This window comes from Mytilus galloprovincialis, chromosome 14, assembly GCF_965363235.1.
Source record: "Mytilus galloprovincialis chromosome 14, xbMytGall1.hap1.1, whole genome shotgun sequence".
NCBI classification, from domain to species: Eukaryota; Metazoa; Mollusca; class Bivalvia; order Mytilida; family Mytilidae; genus Mytilus; species Mytilus galloprovincialis.
The window spans coordinates 60,560,872-60,582,394 of NC_134851.1; the positions used below are offsets into that span (position 1 = coordinate 60,560,872).

At 33.2% G+C, this 21,523-nt stretch overlaps 1 protein-coding gene across 1 annotated transcript; it reads left to right on the forward strand.

The window, feature by feature from the left end:
* Window positions 1–1,721: 1,721 nt before the first annotated feature.
* Window positions 1,722–16,148, forward strand: LOC143058242 (ras-related protein Rab-5B-like). The gene is made up of 6 exons (XM_076231715.1): window positions 1,722–1,861; window positions 5,795–6,012; window positions 7,553–7,704; window positions 9,580–9,702; window positions 10,611–10,704; window positions 15,612–16,148. Exons 2-6 carry the CDS (start codon window positions 5,850–5,852, stop codon window positions 15,725–15,727), a joined length of 648 nt encoding a protein of 215 aa, XP_076087830.1. The 5' UTR covers window positions 1,722–1,861; window positions 5,795–5,849; the 3' UTR covers window positions 15,728–16,148.
* Window positions 16,149–21,523: the final 5,375 nt, after the last annotated feature.

A 21,523-nucleotide genomic window follows, 5' to 3' on the forward strand; every position in this document is an offset into this window, starting at 1 on the left:
TTTCAAAAAGAGGGACACTCAGCATATGTATGAAATTAAGATGTGCATAAAGGGATAACTACTTGCTAGAAACTGAATGTTTTTACCACAACTTTGTATGTTTTAATTTGGATACGGACATATAATATAAAAAAATAACATGTCTTTTCAGGACTTCTAATTAAATGGTGTCACAGTAACCCTAATGTGAACAGTTTTTTTTATAGGAAGAGATCAACATTCTGAACAATTCAAGAGCTGATCATGTCAGATTTTCTACATCTACCATGTATTACGTTTTTATCAACCAATTTTTCTCTTTTTTACACTTTGATATATTCCAATCGTATATATATACATTACACACCACTAGCTGAAACCAAAGAGGTTACATTTTTACCTACACAATATATAAAAAGGAATACATTTTTTTAAAATTTGAATGATTAGATCTATATGTAAAGAGTAAGGTAACAGAACTCCAGCGACATCCCCTATAAATTAAGGGGGTCTCATTGGAGGGAGGGTCTGATCCCAGATCCCGCTTACTGTTTTGTCAGATTCCTGTCCCCGCTTACACTATGTACGTAAGCAATTCTCAATATTTTTTAATTTCCCGAGTTCCGCGCTAGACTTCATTTCCCGTTTTCGCCGGGCGGCAAAATAATTTGACTTTCACGTGTCACGCTTACTAAAAATCGAATTTTCTTTATTTGTGATTTCAAAAGCAGCCTAATCAGTGGCGGATCAGAACTTTTCCTAACGGGGCCCGCTAACTGACCCACAAAAGGGGGGTGGGGTGGGTGGGTTGCTCCAGTCATCCTTCAATGATTCTCTATATAATCAACCAAATTTTTCCCACGAAACCCCCTGGGACCGCCTATGGCCTTAAGAATTTCATGTGGACCACCAATATCACTGCACTTTGACTTTGAGGGGGGGGGGGTAGGAGCTAGGGTCCTGATCCCGAAATCCCGGGCTTAAAACCAAGTATCCAGAAATTCCAGGCTTCAAAATACGAAATCCCGAAATCCGAAAAAAAAAGAATTCCTGGATCTCAAAAAGGGTCAATCCCTAAATCTCGTGCTTAAAAACACCCGATCCCGGAGTCCCGATAAAGGTCCTATACCCCCCATCAACTTTCAACGGTACTTGTTTAATTGGCTATATGAGCGTCACTGATCACAGGCACTCGTCTCAGAAAAAAAAATCCTATAAATTAAGGTATAAAGGGAAAAAAATTGTGAGACAAGTGCCTATATCACTGAATGATGCGAGTCTGGCGTACTAAATTACAATCCTGGTACAGGGGCGATCCAGCCATTTTAAAAACAGGGGAGTTCCCAACCAAGAGTAAGTGGAAGGGGGGTTCCAACTATATGCTCCCATTGATCGTCTGATCCCCCCTGGATCCGCCAACGATGGCATCTTTGACACAAATGTTCTAAATTTAAAACACTCGGTAAACCTCGTTTAATGGAAACAAATAGCAGAAGAAAACACGATTTCCTGTATGATGTCATAAATGCGGGGTCTAAAATTGATAAATCATGGTGTCCGTCATATGATGATATCACTACGCAAAATGTAACTTCGATTACAGTGATTTCACAATGGTTATAAACAAAACTCTTATATTAAATAAACGATTAAAGTCTAGAAATCCAAAATAAAAATCGACTCCAACAATTTTACTTTGTATTTTATTAATTTGAAAACGATTTCAGTTTATTCGGACCATTTTCCGGTAAGCAGTGATTTGGCTACATCTCAAAGGAGGGTGTATCTACGTAGAAAGGGGGCATTACGTGAATTAATTAGACATTTTCGCCATCTGTACATTGACAGTCAAAGCCCTTATAGCTGATTTATTTTATTTTTGGTAAGACAATGTCAAAGATGGTCCAAAATTAGTCCACGAAGCCCACAAATCATGACATTTTTATAAGCTAAATCGATAAATGTCAATGCCAAAAATAACCCGTCTTCCGTGTTTACATTTTTTGATCATGTGTTTTAGCCTCCAAAATATATCAAACAAACAACCGAGATCGCGTGAAACGATAAATTATACATAGACTTGCCATTGAATGCGTTTAACACTTCTTGCTGGCACCATCAACAAGCAATTTTGATTTTTTTGTTGTATCACAACTGTTTTAGTCTAATGACAAAAAATATCTTTGCAGTGATCTGTCCAATTTTAAAGAAATATAATTTTAAAATAAAAATAGTTGGTGATTATCAATCATAGCGTCACAATAGTTCTGCTCCACATCTTTTGCTGGAATATTGTCTGATGCCATGAGTACAGTAACTGAAGAGCTAGTCCCAAATTACTCTGACGTCCAATGGCTGATTTGCCAGACAAGCTGGGGCTGTGGGACATCAGAGCTCGTCCCATATCAAAAAGTGGATATTTGCCCACCCAAAATAGACGCGCTGCTCCGTCGCTTCTGGTGCCAACTGGCTGCCTTGGAATTATATAAATCGGGCATCAATCTGTTCATTTTTAACCGGATTTTTGTGTCAAAAATGTTGGTTATTGATTTGGGTTCTTGAAAGTTTAAAAAATGGTCTGTCTGTGCAATCAAACCTTTTTTTTAAATTTTAATATGTTGTTACTGACAACATAACGGAGGTCAAGTTCAATGATGATGATTTTGACTTTTACCGTTCAGGAGTTACGGTTCTTGAAAGTTTAAAAAATGTCGTGTCCGTGCATTTACTCATGAACCGTTCAACCAAACCTTTTAAAATTTCCTATTAGGAGTTTTGGTCCTTGTAATATTGATAAATGCCAAATAAATGTTAAAGAATCCGGTTAACTGTCATTTTGACAGCTCTTGTTCATTTATCTCTTCGTTTATGTAAGTTTTACCTACCTGCCAATCTATATTTTCTCATATTAAGACAGATTTCACAGTGACCCATTGATTCAGACATTTTTCTTTTATTTTCAAATGGACTTCATTCAAGTTACGTGGGATTTTGCGACCTCGAGACTCAAATATGCAAATAATAATACTTTTATCATCTCCTTTATTCAATTCAATTCAATATTTTATTGGAAAGAGCACAATAGAGGCTTGATCCAAATACATAAATTATAATATTAAAACAACATATAAATGAAATAAAGATGCATGTAACAACAAGTCATAAGACAATTCTATGTATGTCATTACATTATAAACTGATATTGATACCATAAACTTATACATCAGGCCTAAAAAAAAAAGATATGTGTTTCCGGTAACATCATTTTGAAAAATAGGGTCGGTAGGTCGGAATTCTTTTTTTTTTTTTTTTTTTTTTTTTTTTGACATCGTAAATGAAATCCGGAAAATTATCATGTTTTTTCCAAGTCCGGATCTGTAATTAGTTTCAAAAACCGGAAGTGTGCCATTTGCAATGTTTTTGAAGCACCTGCTGTGCAAATTTCTTGGATTTTAACCTATTTGGAATACCTTTTGACATAAATAAAATGTTTTACTGGCTTTCTATGCAAGAGGAAGCAAGAGAGAAAAAATATTATGTCATCTATCAGAAGCCTGTGTCAAAAACAGGGTCGGTTGATAAATTTTTTTTTTTTTTTTTTGGAAGATCCAATAAAAAAGTTAGGGTCGGGGCTAAAAAAACAGGGTCGGTCGGGTTACCGGAAACACGGATCTTTTTTTTCTCGGACTCAGTATTATTCTAGATTTTCATATATTTACTTAAAACCTTTATAGGAGATCGATATTTAACATATATATAGTAACCAACCACGATTTTCACCTCCTTTACAGGAGACTGGTATTAAGCATTTAGTGCCAACCAGGTTAACAATTGGAAGCTCTCGGACATTAAGATTACTTGCATTGTAAATGAACGAGGTGTTAGAATATGGTCATTTGCATAAATCATCACTTGTTTTCTCGTGGTCACATGATAATCTTTGAAAATGAAAGTCAAAATGCAGAAATCGATGGGTCTCTGTGAAAACTGTTTAAATAAGGGAAAATAAAGGTTGGCAGGTACAAAAAAATGTAGGTGAAACTTACGTAAATGAAGAGATAAATGAAAAATGAACAGATTAATGCCCGATATTTATAATTCCAAGGCCGCCAGTCGGCACCAGAAGTGACGAAGCAGCACATCTATTTTGGGTGGGCAAATATCCACTTTTTGATATGGGAGGAGCTCTGACGTCCCATGGCCCCAGCTTGTCTTGCAAAACAGCCAAATTAATCTAGGACTACGGGAGAGCATGATTCTACATACAAAATTATCTTTGTCTCAAACGTACCTTTGTGTTACAAGGCAGTGCATTAAGTAACTGCTGACTAAGTATCTACCACATTTGTTAAGAGATGCAATCCTGTCACACATGAAAGACATGATGGGCATGAGTAAGGGAGCTACCATTTGATTTTTATGGGGGGGGGAGGGGGGGCTAGGATGAAATTTGAAAAAAATAGGCAGGACAGGAGTTTTGAGTAAAAAAAAAGGCAGGATGAGACACTTGCAAAAAAAAAAGTCAGGATGACAATTTAGGTAAAAAAAAGTCAGGATAAACTGAAAAAAAAAGGCAGGACCGAACAGAGTGAAAAATAAAAAGGCAGGACAGAGATTACAGCTAAAAAAAAAATGCAGGACAAAATTTTTCATCCTAGCCCCCCCATAAAAATCAAATGGTAGCTCCCTAAACTCTAATTATTTACAATGTTCTACTGATGTTGTCAATGTTTCATGCCTTTCTCCGCATTCCCCTTAAATTTTCAAAATTTAATATGCAATAGTGACTATATCATTATAAAGTTGGGATTCACATGAACATGATGATCTACGCAGGCTGTTATTCTCATCATTCACAATAGGTGATGATCGCTTTGCATGGCAATCAATATCATCCATAATCAGCCAAACCATTTTTTTAAGTCCACACGTCATTGTTATTCCTTCTCTTCCTTTGAAGTGCTTGCTGATTTGTGTAAATTATTAGGCAACAAGTAGTTTTGACCGTGTTTGAAATAAAGAAATGTGGTAGGATTGCCATTTTAACATGTTTAAAGGCAATACTCTACTAAAGACCAAAAGTCATACATGTAAATGTGAGCAACTATAGGTCTCATTATCATAATGGTATGCCTTTCAACATGAAAAAGAAAATATCATACTGGCACTGCATAGCAAGCTGCACGAATAAAAAGTTCAAACATGTCATAATAGTAAACAATACAAATCCCTGACCTTGGCCAGAGGTGAAACAGTACAACATCATGAACACAAGAGCAAATTGCGCACTATACGAAAAACAAATGCGAAAATTAGCAATAAATGGAAACCACTCAATTACTATGTAACTTGGGATTGTGATGTTACATATTCCCCAAAACATATATATGATATAAGCAAACTACTTAAGAGATAACTGTATTGTATTTTAAGCTCCGACGGCATCAATTGGGGATTTGATGGTCGCAAATTAAGTTTACTGGTGACGCTCCCCAATTGATGCCGTCAAAGCTTAGAATACAATATTGTTATCTCCATTCTAATGAAACTGACAGAAAACAATGTTAAAACATGTATAAATTAAAATCTGGCATATGCCGTCTGCGCTTGCGCATACGTCCCATAGCATCAATTGTCAATTGATGCCATGTAAAGAAAAGTGACATTATCCAATCAAAATGAACATTACAAACGTTGTTGCATTAGAATTGGAAATATTCATCAATAAAAGTTTGTTCCAACAACAATAAGTTAATGTAAATGCTGAATATTTGATGGACTTTATATATAATTAACAGTCGTTTTATCATTTTAGTTAGATAGGCGTTACATACAACGATTACAAGACATACTGAGGGAACAGCCATAGGATGGCAAACCGTCCTGGTGCCCAAAGACCAAATGGGCAAGCACAAGGCAAAATATGTCAGTTTAAACTAGTACTTCTAGGAGAATCTGCTGTAGGCAAGTCTAGCTTGGTTCTACGATTTGTAAAAGGACAATTTCATGAATACCAGGAGAGTACAATTGGAGGTGAGTGTTTGTTTGTTATAGCTTTCTGTTTAAATTAAACCCCAGAAATTTTATAAGAATGCAAGGTAAAATTTAATTAAATGTTTATAGTTCTTATTATAAACAGATCAAAATAGATATAAGAAGATGTTGGATGAGTGCAAATGAGACAACTCTCTATTCAAGTATATAAAAAAGAAGATGTGGTATGATTGCCAATGAGACAACTATCCACAAAAGACCAAAAAGACACAGACATTAACAACTATAGGTCACCGAACGGCCTTCAACAATGAGTAAAGCCCATACCGCATAGTCAGCAATTTGTAATTTTAAGGATGTTCGCTCCTAATCTTTTGAATTTTTGCAAGATGTTCGGAGTCCTCTGGTTTTATCCATGTAGTACCATTCAAAATTTGAGGTAAGGCTTTATATATTATAGCTTTCTGTCTAAATTAAACCCCAGAAATAAGAATGTGACGTAGAATTTATATAGTATCTAATAAAATTGAAACATTGGGAATATGTCAAAGAGATAAGAACCCGACCATAAAGCAGACAACAACGGAAGGTCACCAATAGGTCTTCAATGCAGCAAGAAACTCCCGTACCCAGAGGCGTCCTTCAGCTGGCCCCTAAACAAATATCTATACTAGTAAACTGATAATGGACATCATTCTTAAGTCCAAATTATACACAAGAAACTAAAATTAAAAATCATACATTTCTTATTACATGTATAAACAGGTAAAAATAGATATATATGTTGTACATGTGGTATGAGTGGAAATGAGACAACTCTCTAATCAAGTCCCAATTTGTAATTTTAAGTAAACCATTATAGGTCAAAGTACGGTCTTCAACACAGAGCCTTGGCTCACACAGAACAGCACACATGTTTTTGTATTATCCCTTTCTACATTGACAGATTCAAAATGATGGACATTTGGTTTGAAAAAAAATTCTTCTTATTAAACTGGACCAGATTTTATTTACAGGACAATTTTACATGATTTGGACAAAAAAATAAAAATTACGGATCTTTCCAGCTGGTCTACTGTAGTTTTTTAGTAGAACAATATTCAAAATACGAGAAATTGATTTTATATTTCAAGGTTTGCTACACCCTAAAAGATCCACCCATCCTTTAATTACATGAATATATGGAAACATATCTGTACTGTACTAAATTCAATTTTCTGTCATTAGGCCAAACAAAAAAATACATGTGTGTTTACTGTCACATGCTGAAAAAAACAGGGTAGGTAGGGATTTTGTTTTTTTACATTGAGTCGATGGGAGCAACATTGTGACTATAAAAAATGGCCAATAAAACTTGAGGGTAGGTAGGGGAGGGTGGGGGATACAGTAAACACACATACTTTTTTATGGCCTTATACATGTAATATAAAATTGAATTTCAAATTTATTACATATTCTATCACCATATGTTGAACTCAATTTTGTGACAATGACAGATAATTATCAGTTCTAATAAAGCCTACATGTGTGACTTCTTGGATTTTAACTTTATATTTTATTATTTTTGTTTTTTTTTCAGCTGCATTTTTAACACAGACAGTCTGTTTAGATGACACAACAGTAAAGTTCGAAATCTGGGACACAGCTGGACAAGAAAGATACCACAGTTTAGCACCAATGTACTACAGAGGCGCACAGGCCGCCATTGTTGTTTATGACATCACTAATCAAGTATATGATGTTAACTTTAAATACCGTAACAATAGAAGGTTATTTTCGCAGGGTGTAAATTTCGCTTATTATCTCAGATAAAACAAAATCATCAAAATAAATTCTGCCAATTTAAAAGTGCACATGCAAAGTTCTTGATAAAAGTTTTAAATCTGCCAAAATATTAAACACAAAAATATTTCTTATACCTTATTCAATGAAAATCACAAAATTTTACACCCAGGAAAATAACCTGCGATACTGTAACTTTAAACTGGTTCCAAACACTTCTCAAGTTCAACAAGTAGTAATAAAAAGACATTTGCATTTTGTGTGACATCTGTTCTTTACTATTCTTTCAAAAAGGTCATAAAGGCAGATTCAGTATGCATGACCTTATATAAGTGTAGACTGATGGATATTAAGGTGGTACCTAACACTACAGGGAGATAACTCTGTAAAATCAGCTAAACGTTTTAATTACGTTGTGTTGTTAAGGGAATATTAAGCTCCTCAATGATCAAAATAAGTGTTTGTCAAACTGCTATATAACCAGTGTAATTTTTCTGATAAAACGGTTGGTTCAAATTTTTCAAAATTTTTATATTTTTGTCAAAGGGTCAAAGTAAGTACTTTGTCAAAATTTCAAGAAAATTAAACGAGCCAAATTAATTTTAGTTAAAGTGTTGGGTACCACCTTAAATATTACACATGTACAATGGTAAGGATATGAATGGGTATTCAGGCTCAGGGTTCTCATGAAGGCGAGTGCAGAAGTCGATAGAAAATAGTAACAGAAAATCAATGCTACTTTTCAGGAGTTATGTATTTTGGAAAGTTAATTGTAAAAATTCTTTGGGCCTGTCAGTTCATAATTTTTGTAGGATTTTTGAAGTATTTATGTCAAAAGTTTATATCAGTAATGTCAAGACTCAGACTGATAAATAATTGTAAGAGAAAATATTCCCTTTGAAATATTATTTATATTGAAAGCATTGTAAGCACGGTCATGACTACATTATTTGTTCGAATTTTATGTTTATTTAAAAAATAAGATCAAGGTCTTGTACAAATTATTAAATCTTTTATCATGTTTATTGACATATTGAGTATGTGTGAATTTATAGTATATGAAAAAGTAAATAAAATGTAGAAAATGGTGGATTAAACCTAGTTTTATAGCTAACTAGCTCACTTGTATGACAGTTGCATAAAACTCCATTATATTGACAACAATGTGTGAACAAAACAATACAGACATATTAGATATAAATGACAAAAATAGGGGTACAACAGTCACAATTGTGTTATAAACTTGATCACATATAAACAAAGCACATAAACAAAAATGAATAACAAGAATACAAAAATTTACCATAACACAATGACTGGATGTATAAGTACCAAGCCACCTCAAATGTATATCACCAAAATTAGAATTAACAGTATAAAAGTAATTTTCTAAAAGAAAAATAAAAGAATACTACAGTGCAACCTTTGTAATCTGACACACACTGGGGGACCAGAAATAAATGTTGGATTAAGCAGGGTGTAGGTATACTCATGATTTTTTCTGCAAGGATAGGCACATTTTGGGACCATGAAAATGTGTTGGTTAAAGCAGGATGTTGAAATACTCAGGTGTCGAATTAGGCAGGTTACACTGTTTAAGAGGTTATTAAGATGAAAAACAACGTCTGTACTTAGCATGTATACTTTAAGACCATCATGCTATATCAGTGAAGATTATACAGAATATATATTAACACAGTCTTGGTACCTTTAAATTAACATTTTTCATAACTGGTTGATAATGTAATAGACATTTAGTTATACAAATCTTTAGATGCTCTACTGTTCTGGATTACAATAATTGTGTATGTTTTATCTTTCCAGGACACATTTGGACGGGCCAAGACATGGGTGAAAGAGTTACAGAGACAAGCTAGTCCCAATATTGTTATTGCTTTAGCAGGGAACAAGTCAGATCTGGCCAACAAAAGAATGGTAGAATTTGATGTGAGTACTCTCTTCTAATTCCACTGAAATAATTATCATATATTTGTAGTTTGTATAGAAGATTTATTAATCAAAATGCAATAATCATCATGATCATTGAGAATTTGAGGGCAGGTCAGCACAGAACAAAAAAAAAAGTCATACAACAATGGGTAACATATAGTGGGTTATTTTCGCCGATAGAAAAAATTGACAAAATAAATTTCTCCAATTTTAAAGTGTACATGCAATGGTATTGTTAAGATTTAAATCTGCCAAAATGAAAACCCTGTAAATATTTGGTATACCTTATTCAATGAAAATCTCGAAATTTTACACCGTAAATTACCCGCTTTATATAGATACTTTATGTCAAGGTGTTTCAAAATAAATAAGAATGTCTAGAAAAAGATATTTATAGTGATTTTCTTTTTCATTTCCATATGTCTTTGGTCAATGGTCTAATCTATATTAAAAAAAACGAGAAACACATAAATTACAAAAACAAATGACAACTACTGTACATCAGATTCCTGACTTAGGACAGGTGCAAACATTTGCAGCGGGATTAAACGTTTTAATGGTACAAAACCTTCTCCCTTTTTTCTGAAACAATAGCATAACATCACAACATAGAAAAACACACAATAAAATATCAATTGGCAGGCTTAACTCAATCAAGTACGAGTTGTGTGAGGCAAAGATTTTCTTATATATTCCAATATGGGCCCTTGTAGCTTGCTGTTCGGTGTGAGACAAGTCTCTGTATTGAAAAACCGTACTTTGACATAAAATTCTTTACTTTTATTAATTGTGACTTGGATGGAGAGTTGTCTCATTGGCACTCATACCACATCTTCTTATATCTATATACATGATATATGTAAAAGAATGGTTATTTATGTTTATTTTTGTATTTTTTTTTTTAGGAAGCACAAGCGTATGCTGAAGAAAACAGTTTATTATTTATGGAAACATCAGCTAAGACAGCCATGAATGTAAATGATATATTTTTGGCAATAGGTAAGAAAGAACTGTAGGATTTATGAATAGCTAATACACAGTAAATCTAATAACATGTTATCTCAGACACTGTGAAGTGTTCTGTTCTAAAATAATCTTTTTATGGGAATAAAATAATGAATAAAAGCAGTTTGTACGAACAATTTAAATGTATGAATGAGCGTTTGCGAGATGAACAACCTGTTAATCTGTTAATTATAATTTATTTGTATGATATCTTGAAAACCATAAAAAAAACTTGCCGTCAGGCCACAATTAAAAATATTTTGGTTTGCCCAAACCCTGTTGAGACAGTGGGTAGGTAGGTTGGCATTTTTTTTAATTTTTTTTTTTAAAGAAATTGAAGTATCAGATGTTTATTAGTCTTCATGCCTATCTGATTAAAAAAAACCTTCTTCAAATCAGGACAATAAAAGAATTTGGGTAGGCAGCTTTTTTCTGGGTAGGTAGGGTTTGGGCAAACAAACCTATTCTTTTTTATGGCCCCATTAGAATAATTATTTAATCCTTGTATAAACTGGAATCCAAAAACATTTCAATCATTTTATTTATATTACAAATAATATATAACAAGTGTCTAACTCATTAAAAAATTGTATTCGTTTGTTTAAATATGTTAACTCGTAAGAACCATGATATATCATGTATATAGTACTTATCTCAGACAAGTCTCATTCGTCTTACGTTTAGTAGGTTGATGCTCCGTTTGGTCAAACCAAAGTCATCAAAATAAGTATTTGTTGCTATTCAAACTACAACACTGAATTAAGGAGTAAAAAACTAAGTCTGATAATCAGACTGGCTTGGTGTCTCCTTTCATACAAGTGTCTCCTTTCATAAAGTGACCTTGTCAGCTAGCGTGTTGTCAATCTTGTCCGTGATTTGATGAACTACCGTACAGGTTACCATGGTTACTGTGGATCTACTGTGGATTCATTATTATTTGTTGTATTCCAATTTTCACGGATTTTGAGGGAACAGGGGAACCACAAATTTAATACTACAAGGAAATACAAATTTTCTATTTAAGAATTGAATGCTTCTTTTTGTAACTTTATAGGGGTGTAAAAGCGTTGACCGAAGTTCATTTTGTATGAAGCGCGGAAGCGCTTCATTCTAAAAATGTGCGCACGGTCAACGCTTTTACAACCATTTGAAGTTACAAAAAGAAGCATTCAATACTTACAATTACATTTTTATGCAGTTAAGCTGCATTATGCGAGCACCCTGGATTTGTGTTCTGCCCAATAAATCCTGAAATACTTGCCATTGTTATTATCTAGTTTGTTACTATGTTATATATATAACTAATTTAACACTTTTTTAATACTTTTTATTCTGGATTACAAAAAAAATGACCAGAAAAACCTTAAATGATCGTCGATTTATCCAAAAGTTTTAAAGTTACACATAGGAAGTAGTGCTTATTAAAAATCCTTGTGTAGTTCATTATGACTTGTGCTTTTAGCTAAGATGTCAAAGAACAATTATATGAAATATTTAATCGCAGAAAATCTCTTAAGACAAGCAGTTTAGATTTCCCAAATGACAAAAGTCGTAGGAATATTGTTTGTCATCAATACGTAGTACAACTACGTCAGTAGTCTATTATATAATTCAACTGTTCATGTTGTTGGCGGCAATTTCAAATTAGAAAAAGAAATTTTCGTAGCTTTTCAATTTGGAGGCAGGTGTGCAAATAAGGGGTGGTCCGAGACCTTCAACTTTTGCAAGCGGAATTTCGACTAGGATAGTTGGTTTCTAGCTACGCCCGACGTAGTCTCCTTACATTTGAAAGAAAATAAGAAATTACTTTGCAAACCTTTTCACCATGTTCACCAAAGTCTCCAATTAAACGAGCTAAAAACTTATTTTTATCATTATTATTCATGACGGCGATGTTCATTTTGTTCAACCGCTAGCTTTATACAGAAAATCGCCGACAAATATTGTATAAATTCGAGTAAAATCGTATCTGATTGACAAAAACAACATTGTAAACACATAACAATGGCGGCCGTGAGGACAAAATTTTACAAAATCGGATCCGATTCCGGAAGCGGATAAGGGTAATTCCGGGTTTGACGATCATTTACAAAATAAATCCAAGCAGGTGAAAAAATACATCTATGCATGGTAAATGAATAAAAACACTAGTATTGTAAACCGAAAGATATATGTAAAAGAAAGAAAAAGCAGAAAAATATTTTATTCAGAAACTAAAAATTACTTTTTGATAAATTTTAATTTAAAAATCCAATACAACGTGACAGCTGGGAACAGTATATCTAACAATATACATGTTCATGGTCACAGTCTAAATTTTCTTTATAAATGATAAATGATGATAATGCATGTGAGATGCTTTTAAAGTGTAAACATATTACTGCAATTTCGAGGGGTTATTTGTTTTTTTCTCAATTTTGAAGGGTCAATTAAAGTAGCTGAAAGTTTCATTCTTTATTTTCACAAATTATGCAACTATATTATATATACCTTAATGTAAGTAAATCATATGATATATAGGTGGCATTTTTTGGGCCACTCTACCCCCTCCTGTTTGATAACTTGGAAACGGTCGAGGTCCCCACCCCTAAACCATATGAGGGGCAGAACCAGGATTTTAGGTTAGGAGGGGTGCAAACTTAAATTTTTCGCCGAGCAGAGCGAGGCTTAAAAAAAAATTGAGGTAAAATTTTTCGGAATTTTCTTTATTAAGCAGAGAACAACCCATGCTTTGCAAATTTAAGGGGGGGTGCAAGCCCGCAACCCTCCCCCGTCTGAATCCGCCCCTGCATATATTCAAGTATAGGACAATATAATAAATAAAAAATGAAATATAGGGGGAGTCCCTGGAGTTACCCCACCCCCTCCTGTTTTAGAACTTGGAAACGGTCGAGATCCACACCCCTTAACCATATATATTCATGTTTGTGACAATATGAAAAATCAAATGAAATATAGGAAGAGTCGCTAGGGGTCACCCCACCCCTCCTGTTTTAGAATTTAAAAATGGTCGAGATCCCCATCCCTAAACCATATATTTTCATGTATGGGACAATATAACAAATCAGATAAAGATAGGGGGAGTCCCTGAGGTCACTGTTCACCCTCCTGTTTGAGAACTTGGAAATGGTCAAGATCCTTACCCCTAAACCATATATACTCATGTATGGGACAATATAACAAATCAAATGAAATATAAGGGAAGTCCCTGTGGTCATCCCAACCCTCCTGTTTGAGAACTTGGAAACGGTCGACATCCCCACACCAAAACAATATATATTCATGTATGGATCAATATAACTAATTAAATGAAATATAGGGGGAGTCCCTTGGGTCACCCTACCCTTCCTGTTTGAGAACTTGGAAACCAATGAGATCCCCACCCCTAAACCATATATATTCATGTATGGGACAAAATAACAAATAAAATGAAATGTAGGGGAAGTCCCTAGGGTCACCCTACCCCCAGTGGGGGATCCAGAAATTTTCATAAGTGGGGCCCACTGACTGACCTAAGAGGGGCCTGCTCCAGTCACGCTTCAGTGATTCCCTATATAAGCTACCAAATTTTTTCCCTAAATCCTCTGCCTACCCCTACCTGTTTGAGAACTTGAAAACCGTTGAGATCCCCACCCCTAAATTATATATATTCATATGTATGGGACAAAATAACAAATCATTTACATTTACTATGGGCAAGTCAGTCAGACCTCATCTTTGATCCCTGTTGTAGTGAACATTTGTCTGATTCGTGTCTCATAACTTTTGTACTATAGAACACAAACTCAGTTTTCTTTCCAGGGAAACCAGTCCATTCATACTATTACATGTTCATACTACGTCAAATTGAACTTCTAGCAGTCAAATAAAACCAAGGTTAATTACCAAGTAGAACAACTGCAATCATTGGGAACTTGTACCACTGCATACTCACCATGAAAAATATACATTGATATATGCATTGCTTTTGAAACCTTGATAACATATAAATTATTTGCCTTAATAAATAAATCATTAGATAAACATGAATGTAATATATATGACTGTTTAATGTTGAGACAACATTGCCACAGTTTTCATAATTACGGTTGCCTTGGTTTTTGGTTAACTGCCTTCAGCGCTTACAGCGCTTTGATTTTTAGCTATGATCATGAAAAATGAATTTTATAAAAAAAAATTATTTGATTCACCTGTGCACTTTATTGTGGGGTCATGTGTTATCATGGATGATAAGTTTTATTGAGTGATGCAATTGCTTAAGGAATAACATGTGATGTGCAGTTAGCCAATCAGAATAAAGTATTATAATGAAACATACATCTATGTAATTATATGAATATATGCATACTTTGCAAAATCCACTAAATCAAATGTCCACCTAACCCTATTACTATTGGAGGGACATGTGCCCACACCGACTGCCAAAGGGACACATATATCAATGTTTAAATTTATGCAAGATTCTCATCACTGCTGTACCTCTTTCAAATAAAAGACCGAAAATTAAAAAGTGAAATATATTTCTACAATGGCTCCCAAATGTAACGGTCATTAGGACATGGAGTCATATATCGATGACGTCATTGTTGTGCATATCATGTCACAAACGTCAAGCAGTCGTATTTTCTGGCATATTGAATGCAACCTTGAAAAATAAGTGGCAGCAAGAGGGTTAATTGCAATTTACTTAGTTTTCAATCATGTATTAGTTTGTGATTAGAACCATAGTGGTGGGTCAATTTTTCAACAGTTTATGAGAGCAGCTGACCTTTTGAACTTTCAAGGATTTTTTACTAAGCATATTTTTATTGAGCAATTATTATGTCGATAACAAAGTTGATTTTAATTTCTGTTTAACATTAAAGAAAAATATTTAAAAGACCATCTTATTTTTATTGTAGCAAAGAAATTACCTAAAAATGAGTCTGGTGGAGCAGGTCAACAGCGAGTTGGTGGAAATATAAACTTAAATGGAACACATGATCGGTCAGAAGAAGGCGGTGGATGCTGCAAGTAACAAGAACAATGATTGGTTGTTTTTAGAAAATGTGATTCGTACATGTTAAAGTTCACTCATTTTTATTTTTCGAGCATAGACCTTAATGTGGACACCAAAATGGAGTGGGCAAGGCTAGACATTTTAGGAATTACTGGATCATTCTAGAACCATCTGGATTATACTGGTTTTATCTGGATCTTGAGTGAATTTCCTATCTGGGAATAATTCATTTATTTATATGTTACATTTTATATCTGTATACATTTTAAAGGTTCATTGTTTTTGTTTAAACACTATCTAAAAGATTAGTGGCAAGATGTTTTGCTATCCCATGATTCAAATCTGTATGTGTTCTGCATTCAACCTCAGAAATTATCTCTGTATGTATGTTATTTGTATAAACAGAACAAAAACGGTTCCAAGTGACCACCATAAATTAGTTCTTTTGATTTGTTAAAATTACATGGTGAATTCATCGTCTTGCATTTGATGTTTCACAGTAGACTATGAAGATCCAGATTATATTGGACATGTCACCAAAAATTATGAAGTTCAAGATTGTATTGGACATGTATTGAAAAATTATTATGTTCAAGATTATTTTCGACATGTCACCAAAAATTATCAAGATCAAGATTATATTGGACATGTCATGAAAAATTATTAAGATCAAGATTATATTGGATGTGTCAATGTTCTATATTAAGATCAAGATTATATTGCTACAGATTACATGCATTTACTGAAACAATACATTTTATAGAAAATGGTCTATGTGACCGAGCAGAAATGTTAGAATCTGATATAGATTGATCTTGGTCCAATTTACACAGGTGGTAAAGAACAGTTTCTACCTATAATACATTTGCATTAAGTGTTTAATGACCAGACAATAAATGCTTTAAAAATAATTTAAACTTGATTCATAAAGTTGAAATAAATATTGATTCCCTCATATGTTAAATATTATCCATTAATTTTTCCTGTACGTTAGCAAATTGAAATTATAAATTGCTGTTTCAATTCATAATTTCTAACCTGTTACACTGACTCGCAAAATTTAAAGACAAAATGACACCATAACATACAAACTAAATATTTTCAGTCTTTGATACATGTAAGAGTAGAAATTAAACCGCAGACAAACACATACTTTTTTTTATTTTTAAGAAAAAACATTTACTTGAATAAAACCACATATGATGCCAAAATACACCCCCCCCCCTTTTTTCTCCTTTTCTTAACATAAACTTTTAGCCTAGGTCAATGTCATGAATTGTTATTAAAAATCCAAATTTATTGTTAAAGACTGATTGGTCTTGGGAATATTTGATAGGGCAGTAATATCCTGTGATTTTATACAAATAAAAGAGGGATGTGGGCTAATTTAGTTTAGCCAACATCAAATACACTCCAAAGTGCAAAAAGGTGATAGAGCATTTTAATTTAGTATTTATAAAAGCCACTGGTTATTGATTGCATTTTATTTCTGAAGAAAATCACATAAATTTCTATTGTTATTTGCTTTTATTTAATTTACCTTACACACTTAAATTTGAAAATATCCTATGTAGATCTTTTCTTCTATAAACATGTTAAATGACTGTTTACAATATTTGTAAAACGTTTAGAGTATTGTTAGTGGTCCTTTTTAACTTTTTTTTTTGTTTAGAGGTCAAATGGAAAGAATATACATAACTGATGCACTTTTTTTTTTAAATCAATACACAAATTATGTGTATTATACTCCAGAAAAATGTCATAAATGCAGAATGCTTCACAAAATAACCATATTTATAGTAAGAAAAAATGTACTAATAAAAATTCCTGTCTGATTTTGTTGAAAATGAAAATTTATCAATGTAAACATGTAAAAATAAATTGTGTATGACACGTGTACATAATCTTTAACTTTTTGTACAGTAAGAGTTGTGTCCCTTAGTAAAACACACAGCAAACCAATCAGGATCATTCAAGTGCTTGAAGGGTGTTATTGTTTTCTTGTCCAGTTTTCCAATAGCAAAACAGATCTTTAATAAAAATTTGATTTCATCATTAAAAGCAATATAAATTCTTATTGTAGGAAAACAAGAATTACCTTGTTAAATTATAATTATCAATCCTTTTTTGCACTTAAACATAAACGTAAATCTTTGTCTTTACCACAACCAAAGCATTTGGATGATCAAGACTACATAGATGGGAAGTAACTTGTCATAATAAAAAAAAGACAACTCCTCTGCTGTACAAATGAAGAGAAAACTTTTAGAATTAATATATTATTGTTTTTGTCCATTTTGAACAAAGTGTAAATGATAAGAAATGGTTGCTTGGATGACATGTGTTTAGTGAGAAATAAAAAAGTTTTTTTTAGTGATTAATGCAAGATTGATCTTACAGCTTATAGATGATTTTCACTGATTTTAAATAAAACCAGAAAAAAGTAAATATCAGTTTTTCAAATTCTCAGATGTGCTTTCCCTCCTTTTGTTTTATAAATTTAAAGTGAGATAATATTTTATGTTATTAATATCAAATTTCATACTTAATTGGAGTTGTCATTAATATAGTCTGATAGTATACATGGTATATGAGGTTAACAAATTATCTACATTTGTTGTATACATTAATGATGATTTAATTTCATATACCGTTTGTTATTTTCATCTTGCATTAAGAACATGAAACTCTTTTTGTTTGTTTGTTGTCAATTATGTAAACAAAAGTTGTGGTAGGATGTTTTCTACGAGTGTTTTTTTTCTATGGAAATCATACATATAAAAATTATCTTTTCATTCTAATAAATAAATACTGTCTAATTAATTAAGTTTTAAAAGTAAAGCATCATGGGTAATTTTATTGTTCGGACCCAAAAATGAAAATAACATTACGTCATTGGTTGAATTTCATTGTTTAGAATGTTTTAAACCAATCACAAGGCTTTGTTGTACGCTTTTGAAAATCTGACCCAGAATGCATTAGATTCTGAAACGGCCAATTCAGTTAAGTAATCAATTTTACATGAATCCTTTGATTGGTAATTAAAATATACACACAATAATTAATGAATTAATGAATATGCCCTCGCTGTAACTGAGGGGCATTAAGTTTTACCCTTCAATAATTATTTTTTCAACCTTCCCCAGAGGCTTACAGAGCAATTGAGAAGAAAAATCTTATGGAACCTTGTTCTTTTCATGTAGAAGGGACAATCTGAGAATGGCATTTGCAGAGGATGAATTAAAACCTTTTAGAGCTAATTGCCTAATGCATGTAGATAAAGAATTTGGTTGGCTTGCTGTTTTGTTTGTATAAGCGTTTAGTTTGATTATTTGATAATTTCAAATCAAATTCAAATAAGATATATAAAGGTTTAACTTCACCTAGTTATATTTTTTGCAGATGCCAATCTTAGTTACAATGTTTACACAAACCTTTATACAAACTAAGCAAGCATGATCAAACTAAGTCTTAATCTTCATACATTAGGTAATTAGCTCTAACAGCATTTTATTTTGAATAATTGTAATGTTAATTGATAAATTGTGCTTGCCAAGATTTGCAAAAATAAGCCATGTAAAAAATGATTTAAATTTTCTTTGAGTACCCTCAGGAGTTTGTTGGTAAATATCAAATAATTTTGCATGTGAACAAAATCTATAAAATATGAATTAATTAGGTATTTATAAGTTATATGATACAGGTAACATACACTATGACTGAGGTGGATGATGTCATTTTCACCTGGCCAAGGTGGGCAGTCCACATTTGACAGGTCAATTTATCCATAGATTTCTGTAAAAAATATTTGGTATAAAACACAATTTTTCTTTATTTATATTAGTATAATTAGAGTCAATTCCTATGATTAAAACAAAATGATAGTATTTTAAATCCTTAGAAAAAGCACAAGGGTCAAGGGACATTTTTTATGATTCCCCTCTCTGTGTTTACTCCACTGTGTTAGGTAGAAAGAACATGATCCACTTGGGTTGTAGTGTATATGATTTCCATTAGAAGAGAATCAAGATAACAGATTTACCACAATGAATTAATTGCAATTTTTTTTCTGTACAATTTCAACAATTGTGATATATGCCTGTGTAATAAAGAGACTATAGAAACATTATTAGTTTGTCTTTAAAGATCAGTCAGTGGCAGAACAAGGGGGTTCTGGAAATCCCCTGCCCCCCTTTGTGGATGATCAATGCATTTGAATGGGAGCATATAGTTGGCACCCCCCTTTATTTAAATGGCGGGATCTGCCCGTCAGTTTTCTGATAAAAAAATGCTGAAGCTTACGTAAAAATTATATTGGATCATGAGAGTACATAGTACTTATGTTGCCATAGAAAAGAAAATCTTGGTGAACTTGTGTAATTCATTCATACAATTGAGAATGGAAATAGGGAATGTGTCAAAGAGACTACAACCTTGCAATAGAGTAGAAAACAGCCTAAAGCCACCAATGTGTCTTAACACAACCAGAAAATCCAGCACCCTGAGGCAGGCTTCAGCTAGCCTGTAAACAAAAATTGGTACTAGTTCCGTGTAAATAGATGTCACACTAAACTCAGAAACATACAAAGGACTTAAATTTATAAAAAAGATACAAGACTATGAACAAAGGACATGGTCTTCTGACTGAGAAAGGTGTCAAACATGTTTAATGAGATCTCAACCCTTCCAGTATACTGCTACACAATGTAGCATAAACAAGCTCGCGGTAATGTATACATTTAAACTCGGTTTTAAGAAATTTTGTCAGATAACAGAAAATAGTTTGATTTTATTAATTTTTATACGTCCATCTGTCTGTCCGTCTTCAAAATGTCTTACATTAACTCTAAACCACTTCAACCAATTTGTATGAACTTTGTTGAATTGTTTATATCTATTGACGTGTGCTCCCTTTGGTAAAATTTAGATTTTACGTTTCTGAGACTTGGGTTTTTATTCATTACAAAACGGGGCATTTTCCAGTTTTCTGACAATAACTCAAAAATACTATAACCAATTTCAAGAAACTTTGGTGAAATGTTTTTATGCCCCACCTACGATAGTAGAGGGGCATTATGTTTTCTGGTCTGTGGCTCCGTTCGTCCGTCCGTCCGTCTGTGGTTCCGTTCGTCAGTTCAGGTTAAAGTTTTTGGTCAAGGTAGTTTTTGATGAAGCTGAAGTCCAATCAACTTGAAACTTAGTACACTTGTTGCTTATGAGATGATCTTTCTAATTTTTAAGCCAAATTAGACTTTTGACCCCAATTTCACGGTCCACTGAACATAGAAAATGAAAGTGGGAGTTTCAGGTTAAAGTTTTTGGTCAAGGTAGTTTTTGATGAAGCTGAAGTCCAATCAACTTGAAACTTAGTACACTTGTTGCTTATGTTATGATCTTTCTAATTTTAATGCCAAATAAGATAATTACCCAATTTCACGGTCCATGGAACATGGCAAGGGATAGTGCGAGTGGGGCATCCGTGTACTTTGGACACATTCTTGTTTCCATTTTTATGCCCCATTTATGGGCATTATGTTTTCTGGTCTGTGCGTCCGTTCGTCCGTCTGTTCGTTCGTCCGTTCATCCGTCTGTCCCGCTTCAGGTTAAAGTTTTTGGTCGAGGTAGTTTTTGATGAAGTTGGAGTCTAATCAACTTGAAACTTAGTATATATGTTCTGTATGATATGATCTTTCTAATTTTAATTCCAAATTAGAGATTTAACCCCATTTTCACGGTCCACTGAACATAGAAAATGAAAGTGCATGTTTCAGGTTAAAGTTTTTCAGGTTAAAGTTTTTGGTCAAGGTAGTTTTT